This window comes from Myodes glareolus, chromosome 2, assembly GCF_982192425.1.
Source record: "Myodes glareolus chromosome 2, mMyoGla1.1, whole genome shotgun sequence".
NCBI lineage: Eukaryota > Metazoa > Chordata > Mammalia > Rodentia > Cricetidae > Myodes > Myodes glareolus.
Genome location: NC_142027.1, coordinates 98615492 through 98625041, shown reverse-complemented (window position 1 = coordinate 98625041; position 9550 = coordinate 98615492). Strand labels below are relative to the sequence as shown.

The 9550-nt window shown below is 42.5% G+C and overlaps 1 protein-coding gene across 1 annotated transcript; it reads left to right on the top strand.

The window, feature by feature from the left end:
• The first annotated feature begins 445 nt into the window (after positions 1-445).
• Positions 446-8776, top strand: LOC148123078 (uncharacterized). Its single transcript, XM_087898054.1, has 4 exons — positions 446-915; positions 4951-5356; positions 5448-5611; positions 6014-8776. The coding sequence occupies exons 1-4, from the start codon at positions 446-448 to the stop codon at positions 6045-6047; spliced, it is 1074 nt and encodes a 357-aa protein (XP_087754180.1). The 3' UTR covers positions 6048-8776.
• Positions 8777-9550: the final 774 nt, after the last annotated feature.

Below are 9550 nucleotides of genomic sequence, written 5' to 3'. Positions count from 1 at the left end.
TCCATCAATATCAATGATCACAGTTTCCTACCATCCAGGGAATTAGCATCGGAGTACTCCATTTCTACGTTAGTGAATACCACCTGTTCCCTCACTCATATTCTGGCTGAGGAGAATCTGGAAACAACTGTGCCAAACAGATTGCATGACACCTTGGCAAAAAATGACTTGTTGTACAAGAGAAATCATATATACAGAAGGAAAAGCCAATATCATCCCCAGGTCTGCTACTCCAGGAGGCGTGGATTTCATCTTACCCTCCCTAGGTTTCCTTTGCAGAGGAGATGGAGTGAGCTGGCTCTGCCAACATTCATGACAGAAACCAAAGCAAATAACGGACAGGAGGTAAATGAAAACACTAGCAAGGGTTTCTCTAAGTCCAGCTCCCCTGATTTATACATCAGATCTTAACTCACCTGCGAATTCTGCCTCACAGGGTGCTGACATGAAATCAGTAAAGACACACAAGGAAGCAGAAAATGCTGCAAATAAAACATCTGAGGGGCCACAGGAGGAGGCTAGGGTGGAGGACATCACTTTTACTAACACAAATTTTGATGTGTTACAGATCGTGGAGAACATCAACAATGAAAAAGCTCTTGAGGGAGATATTCCTAACATCACACAGAACAAAACCACCAGTTCTGACATCACCAGCATGAAGACACAGGACATCGTTTATGCTGTGTCTCCTCCATCCCCTTCCCAGCATGAAAATGAATATGAATTCGTAGAGGACATTATAAGGGAGGAGGTACCATCTGAATGTCCAGATGAGCAGCTCCAGAAAACACCCATAGCTGCCAACAAACACGCTAGAAGGGGCTCTAAAGGTGTGAGGGGGAAGCTCAAGAAGCTCTTTGAAAGATTTTCTTGCTGCCTCCCTACCCGAAGCAGGGAATATACAACATCCAGGTGAGGGATAACAAGGACTGGGAAATAGAGTTCCAAGAAAATGATGCACTTGGACCACAAAATTAGCATTTGTATTTGATATGTTCTTTGGAAGGCACTTTGCCACGGGCAGGCTTCAGCCATTTATAGGAAATGAACGTTAAGGTATCTGGCAACCTAGAAGAATTTTTCACACTGATTCCTGCTCATGAAGAGACTGGGGTAGTGGAGACAAAAGTAGATGGAACAGGGAGCTGGCCTCGGCTGGAATGCAGAGAGACAGGAGGGAGGAGACTTTATGAAAGGGACAACAGTTTAGGAAAGAAGAATCTTATGGCAAGCTCTGGTACCACAGAGTAGATTTTTCTTTTTTTCCTTCCCTTTCCTTTCTTTTTTTTACTTTCTACATTTGCTTCCATTTTTCTCTCTTTATTACCAAGCGTTTTCTACTATCTATGTATTTGTCTTTGCCATTTTGTACATTGGTTTATTTCTAAACTTTAAAGCAGTTGTCAGTACATATTAGCTGAAAAATTAAAGCATTCAACTACTCACCAGCTTTGTTACATCCTACAGAATTTCCCTGGTCGTATCAATTCCCTTATTATTGTAAGACTCTTCACTTGCCGCCGTGCCACTCGTGAGACAACATATGGCTGGGAATTTTGAGGGACAACACATTTTCTAATGGCATCATCGTGTTCAGGACAGGGCACCATCCCTATGATTCCCACAATGGAGAGTTTAATAAAAAAGGGACTGAGTATCACGAGTATAGAAACTAGGAGGTCTGCAGCAGTCAGAGACACTACAGAATTTGAGGGTCTAGGCGAGAGCAATATTGATGAAGCCCATGTGTTCACTCTTCAGTGAATAACACATCTCTCACTTAGGTCAGCAGAAAGCTCAGAGTGCATTCTTGGTGTTACTGCTGTTTGCTTTATAGTCAAAATGTTCTCCTAAAAGTTCTAAAAATAGAAGTCTAACACCGTCTCATTATCGCTGAATTCCTGGTCACTACAGGGGGGTGCTATCTGGGGAGGTTGTGAAACAACCTTGTAGTAGAACCCAAAAGAAAAAATTGAGTCAACACAGGCAATCGAACTCAGAAAGCCCTGCAAGCATGTTTGAGATCGACCTTCCCAAGTCTCCATTCATGCCTTTCCTGTGCATTGTGAGCCAGTGTATGAGTGTAGGACTCATGGAACTTATTGCTTCTTCTCAAGGATTGGGTCAGGTCAGGAAGAAATGAATGCAGTTCTGGGAGACACAGGAGGAAAAATTCTTTTGGTCCAGAAGAGCATGATTGTGTCCTTGCAATGACTTCACTGGACACACTGTGAGGTCTTGCAGACTCTGCACATTGAAGGCACTGGCCAGTCTGAGTCTTGCCTTACATTGTAGAGAAGGTGTTGGCCTCAGAAAATTTGGACTCAGAATTTGGGTCACGTTCACAAGGTTATTATTGATTACTTGAAAACAGACATGTTGATCTGATTTGACCAAAAGAGTTTGTGTTTCTCTCCTTGATTGTAGGTTTTGATCTATATCTTTTGAATGGTGTTTGAATTAATTTGTGCTATCAAATTAGTTTCTTGTTTTTAACCACCCTTAACTTTTTCTCTTAAATGAGCATGATTCTTTGACAATTTTAAAATATTCATTTCTGATTTTAAGTCTTTGCTAATAGGAGATATTTGCAGAAAGTAAGCTTCAAAATGGTGTGCACTGTGAACACCCCCAGTTTGATTACATCCTCCAAGCTTTTTTGAGCCCCAAATGTCACCTATTTTCTTGATGATCTTCCTGAATTACCATGTCCCATCCATCACAAAACAAAACCAAGCCTTCTCAATTAGGAACAACCCACCACACTGCTATGTTCAATGAGGCTTACCATCTGTTAGATCCATCAATATGAGTTTAAGAAGAAAATTGAATATCTGGTGTGTAGAAGTGATGATGTCTATCCTAGAGAATTCTTAGAGAATTATAGGCACAGTGATAAAGCCACTGAAGAGTTTCAACCTCAAGTAGTCCAGACACAAGTCACTAGTCTAGGTCAACTCAGAGTTTCTGATTCTGTCCTTCTTCTGACTATGATGCTCACCCGAGACTGCTGTCTTGGTGTGACTGGGGGAAAACGTCCTCAAGGTTTAATGTGAAAGGCCTAACACTTCCATATGTGCCTGAATGCTTGGTTTCTAGTATAGAGTGCTGATTGGTTTGGGAAGACAGAAAACCTTAAAGCACTGGAGAGCAGCAGGAGGAATTAGGTGACTGGATGCTGCAAGCACCTGTCAAACCATTGAACCAGCTGCTTCAGCCTCATCTTCCCCACGCCAACTTCCCCAGCTCCTCCATCTGCCCTGCATCCCCTGTATTCAGAGGGCATGGGACAAGGGAGTCCTTTTGTCCCTTAAGTTGCTTTCTGCTAACAAAATGTTTACTGCCATGATAAAAACAATGAAGCCTCTGTTATTAGACAGAGAAACTACCTTGGGTTACTCCTTGCTGTTACTGGTCCGACTTTGGCAGTGACATCATTTGTTCTTTGTGAGAAATGAAAGGAATTTGTTCCTGAAGGATTTCAGTGTCCTGGGCTTTGTTCTGAAGCTGCAGAGAAAGTCATGTTGGATGGAGAACATTTGGATCTAACATTGGGCCTGACACATTTGGGATTTCCCAGTCTCACAGACCTTAACATTGGGAGTTTTCCTTTCTGTTGTCAAGAGATTCATGTTCTACACCATCTTCTAATTCACAGAATCATTGCTGGTGTCTGAGACATTGATTTCTGCTTGTGCCCATTTGACTTTTTTTCTAAATTTGATCCTTTTTCTATAATTTTTTTGGCCATGTGGTACTATTTCTTTTGGGGTTTTTTGTTTTATTTCCAACCTCAAACATGAATAGTATATGCCTTGAGACTTGTATCCATACATATAGTGAACAAGGATCATTTTCATCTGCTGTGTTATATTGCAAAAATCCCTGGAATGTGCTTAATGTACTCCCCTTTTAAGAATCCACAAACACATCCACAGCTCTAGTTAGGCTGAGGATATCTCTGGAACTTGCACAGTACACCTGAAGCTGTGTCTATGTGTATGTCAGAAAACTACAACATATCATTCTTTGTGGAATAACATGAGATATCTTCTATGGATTCTTAAACAGTGTTGCACAGGGAATCTCATTTCAGATAATGGGCATAAAGAACATTATATTATGCATTTTGTGAGTGTATGTATTAGTGTGTTTGTGTCAACGTGTGTGTGTATGCAACACAAATGTACAAGTGTGTGTGTGTGTGTGTGTTTGTGTGTGTGTGTGTGTGTGCATTGTTTTGGCATCAGGATACTACTGTCATCTTAGAATGTTTAGAACGATGTTTATTGTCTCTGGTGAAGCAGCTTGAGGATCATTGATCTCCATTGTATTTAAAGAAAGCAGGTATGATCCTTCATACAATCTTTGGTCCTGTGCTGTCCTGATAGGGAGAGCCTTATTATCTTTCAATCTTGTACTCATATAGATCTTGGCACATTTCATAAGATCCTGAATTCATCATCATATTGAGGTGGAGCAGTGGGAAGGCAGCTGGTGGTGTATATTTGGTAATCTGTTATATCTCTGTTTGTGTCCACTTTGTGAATTTAGCATTCTCTTTCTTTGAGGATTGTCAACACTTTGGAGTGCAAGATTTATTTTGTAGGTCTTAGAGTTCCCATGGATCTTAGTCATCTCTTTCCTCTCTCACATTTCTATAATATGTGTCTTCCTTTGGGGGGGGTTCATATCAAGGGTTGTCAGATTTGTTCATTCTTTCAAAGAACCTGCTCTTTGATTCAACTGCAAAGTTATCTCCAGCTCTGTCCTTTCTTACACTTTCTCATAACAGTTTTGTGGTTGGAATGTTGTCCTTTGTTTTTGCATCTTTGACCACCAAGATGCATCAGTAGCATGCTTGTGAGACTTTTGATTTCTTGATGTACAAACTGATAGTCATAACTTTGTCTCCTAGTGCTGATTTTGCATTTTTTTTCTTTCTAGCATCCTGTGGCAGAGCCATTCCCCACCAGAAAAGGTGGAGGACGTGGTGGATGAACTCTCCTCCATCAATATCAATGATCACAGTTTCCTACCATCCAGGGAATTAGCATCGGAGTACTCCATTTCTACGTTAGTGAATACCACCTGTTCCCTCACTCACATTCTGGTTGAGGAGAATCTGGAAACAACTGTGCCAAACAGATTGCATGACACCTTGGCAAAAAATGACTTGTTGTACAAGAGAAATCATATATACAGAAGGAAAAGCCAATATCATCCCCAGGTCTGCTACTCCAGGAGGCGTGGATTTCATCTTACCCTCCCTAGGTTTCCTTTGCAGAGGAGATGGAGTGAGCTGGCTCTGCCAACATTCATGACAGAAACCAAAGCAAATAACGGACAGGAGGTAAATGAAAACACTAGCAAGGGTTTCTCTAAGTCCAGCTCCCCTGATTTATACATCAGATCTTAACTCACCTGCGATTTCTGCCCCACAGGGTGCTGATATGAAGGCATTCAACACACACATGGAAGCAGAAAATGCTGAAAATAAAACATCTGAGGAAACACAGCAGGATCCTAAGATGGAGGACAACAGAAACCTTTTTCGAAGGTTTTTCTGCTGCCTCTGCATGCCAAGGACTAAAGATACAACATCCAGGTAATGAATATCAAAGAATGAAAAATGTAGTTTTAAGTATATGGACTGGCTGAGGCCAGTTATTCCACATATGATTTGAGCTGTCTTTTTGAAGGCACTTTGCCATGGGAAGGCTTCAGCCATTTACAGGACCCAAACATTAAGGTGTCTGGAACCCCAAAAGGAGTTTCACACTGTATTCTATTCATGAAAAGACTAGCGTAGATGAGACAGAAGCAGACAGCAGAAGTTGCTGGCGGGGCTTGGGGATGCTGGGAGACAGGAGTTAGGATGGTTTTCAACGGGACAACAGTTTAGGAAGGGAAGAAGTCTGTGGAGAGCTCTGGTTCCTCAGATCAGCTTTTTGCTAAGTCTTTCTATGTCAATATCACTAAAACAGTCCTTTGTTTCTCTCTTTTCAAGGGCTGAAGATGCGGCCCTGACCCGGGGTTCCTAAACCCCGGGTCTGTGTTCAGCCTGGCTGGGGCATAACAGCTTCTGGAGCAAGCCAGGCCAGAACATGAAAGGAGGTGTGCCCCAAACCTCTACCTGTTAGAAAGCTCCAGCCACCAGGGCGTGAGCTCTGTATCCCTCATCTCCTACTGGGTGCAAGGGTGAACTTCATTTGTCCCCAGAAGAAGTAGCTGGACAGAGAAGCCAGTCACATCATCATGGGCAATGACGAGGCATCCATCCCGCTCCAAGTCCACATGAGAAAAGTTAAGTGTCCCAGATGACTCTGGGTCCCCATCTTCTTCTCCCCTCATTTCCATCAGCAGAATCAATGAGCACATGTAAAGAAGTGCTTGCACACTTTTCTCTTAGGTGGTAAGGAGGCACAGGAAGAGGAGGGTGGAAGGAAGAGTGGGTCAAGTGGGACATGTCAAGGGATAAAAAGCAGTGAGAGAGGGCAGAAGAAAGGGCTTGGATCTGGAAGGGGAGGAGGTGATTTCTCCAGAGGAAATTCCATTCTGGCAGCAGAAAAGTAAGGGATGAATGTGTGGGTGGTGACAGGGTTCACAAGCAAGAAGGAGAGGAACAAAATTCCCCTGAAGAGGATATTAGGAGTGAGTGATGCTTGGGTACCCTGAGAAGACCCTATCTTCCTCATGGGTTCCAGCTTGCTCCAAGCTGAGCAGATGAATGCTGTCTGAGAAATCTGCTCTCGTCCTGAGGTGCTCAGAGAGGGTGTGGCTGCAGAGAAGAGAAGCCACATGTTTTCAGGAGCCTCTTCCTCTTTCTGCTTGACTGAGTCTAGGATTGATCTGGTCACATCTGCTTATGTTCACAGCCTTCATCTTTCATTCCCCAAGGTGCTGTTGTCCCATCTAATGATTAATCAGACAGATAAATTTGTTGTCCCCATGGGGGATTTCTTGACTTTGAGTAAACAGCAAGATAGGTGTTTGTACTGGAAATAGGTAAACAGTACTTAATAGGACTGGGGAACATCACTGTCCAGAAAACAAACAAGAAACTTGGAACATCTTTGGGCCCAGGGCCATCAACAGACTTTAGTTTAGAAGGAAACCTGATTGCCAAGGAGCTGCAGATGATGGCCAGTGGTATTGTGTGCAGCCTTGTTGAGCGAGCTGCCTGCAGTCTTCTCCTGCCCACCATACATATAGGGAGCATCTTCCTGGGTCACCAGGGGCAAGCCAGCTGACAAGGTTTTCAGGGGTCTAATCTTGAGATCAGCCAGGTGTAGTGAGTTTGTGTGCAATGTGCATCTCCTTGTGGTAGATGATGAGTTTCTGTATCGTGGTCTTGATGTACACCAACCATCCCAATTGAGTGCTCTTCTCTGCAGAGGATGATGGTCCTGTCCAGGTCAATGGGTGCCTGGTTCTTTGTGACAGCTTATCAATTGTCCAGAATCCACTTCATTGGCTACATCATATAAATGGAATCTTGACCAAGTCCTATATGGTGCCTTACTCACCCTAGTCATAATGATAGTTATTATTAGTATAATCAGTCATCTTTTTATTCTAATAATTCCTGCCATTATGTTACTTTGCTACAGACCGGCTCAGGGGAGCCACTCAGACCGTGGGGGAACAGGATGAAGGACAGGAGATTTCAGGATACAGTGGAGGAAATTGACAGGCAGACACCCTCAATGTATTTTGAAAATGCTGCTGCGATTTTACTTTTTCAGTGCGAGGCTTTTATATTTTTACAAACAAAGAACTTGGCAAAGGCATACATCATTAGATCATAAAAAAAGCATAAAACAGTTTACAAAAAGAATCTTTGAAAATGCTTTGACTTGGGCACAAGGACTTTCGCCCAGTCTGTACCAGGCGGCTGGCTGGGCTAAGTGACCTTGTGCTCAGAATATCTTGGGGTGTGACAGGAGAAGGCCACTATCTTCCTGGGAAAACTTTCTGCGAGGAAATTTTAAAGACATGATCTCAAACTTGTCTGAAACTAGTCTCATACCATAAATCTCAACTTTCTTCCCTCCCCGACCCTCAGGGTCAGATGTTGTAATTAGCCTAGGTTATTCTGGCCATAATAAAGATTTCATAGGCCCCCTGCACGTATTTCTCAGGCAAACATCTAGTGTTGCTGCAACTGTTTTCCTACAGAAGGCTTCTAAGGTTTCTCCTGATAAGAGCAACTCCTTTTGCTCCACATCATTAAGAAATTATTTTAACGATGACTTCCCTATTTCCAGAACTGGCTATTTCCTTAAAGGCTTTAATGAATAATGGGGTAAAACTTCAAAAATGTCCTCAACAGTCTTGTTTGTATCCGCAACTGCCTGGAATAGTCTGATCTGTTAGCAATATGCAAAGATCACAAGGAACACAAAGACAAAGAAAAGGACACACATATGGCTTCCAAGGACAGCCAGGTCGAGTCAGTACAAATGGCAACTCAGGTGGCATTACACCACAACTGATTGCCAAGGGACAGCCTGGAACTCAGCTCCGAGGAGCACAGATCCCAATCCTCCGGCAACACCTGCCCGTTCAGTCAGCATTTCTGCTACACTGGCGAGACAGCCGTGGATGTAGCATTACTTGATGTTTTTTATTATACCTTTGAACATTCTTTGTTTTATTGTTTTGATTATATTGTGCCAAGTATGATTTGTTCAATGATCAAGTCTGTTTGGAGTGCTCTAAGCTTCTTTAACCTTGATAGGAAGCTCAATCTTCAGGTTAGGGAAGTTTTCTTCTATGATGTTACTGGAAATAGTTCCTGTGTCTTTGACCTTATTTGGCTTTTACATAATCTCCCAATTTTTCTGCTGCCTTGTGCTTGAAATTTTATTAGATTTAACATTTTCATTGACTGGGAAATCCATTTCCTTTTATCTTGACTTCAATGTCTAGATTTTTGCTTTCCTCTCTTATATTCTGTCAGTAAGTCTTACCTCTAGGATTCTTGTTCCAGTCCCTTACACTTCTGTTTCCAGTTCTCCCTTGGTTCCACTTGTCTCTATTGATTTTTTTACACCCTTGTCCTGTTTTCTTCATTCAAATCCATTGTTTGTGTTCCAAATATTTCATTAACACATTCATTCATGTCCTCCTAAGGTCCTTGACCATTTTCATAATAGCTATTTTGAAGTTCTTATTCTGTGCGTCAGCTGTATTGCCTTGCTCAGGAACTACTGAAGTTCTATTGATGAGCTCTAGTGGAGACACACTGTTGGCGCTGTTTTGATTCTGTCCTCATGCTGACATCCAGGCATCTGGGCTTAGAAGAATTTCACTTCCAGTAGTTGATATCTGGTCTTGCCTGTCTGTTGGGTAGGTTTTTCCTTCTTTAGTTTCTGGTGCCCTCACAGGATTTGTGGAGGGGGTGTAGTGGCTGTGGGTTGCCTATATATAGAGAATGCTCTGAGTCTCTTCCAGGTGTGGCCACTGGTGGTTCCAGGTGGACAGTGTTTCTAAGTATTGGAAGCTTGCAGGAAAGAATAGGATGAGCTAGATTGGCAAGTGT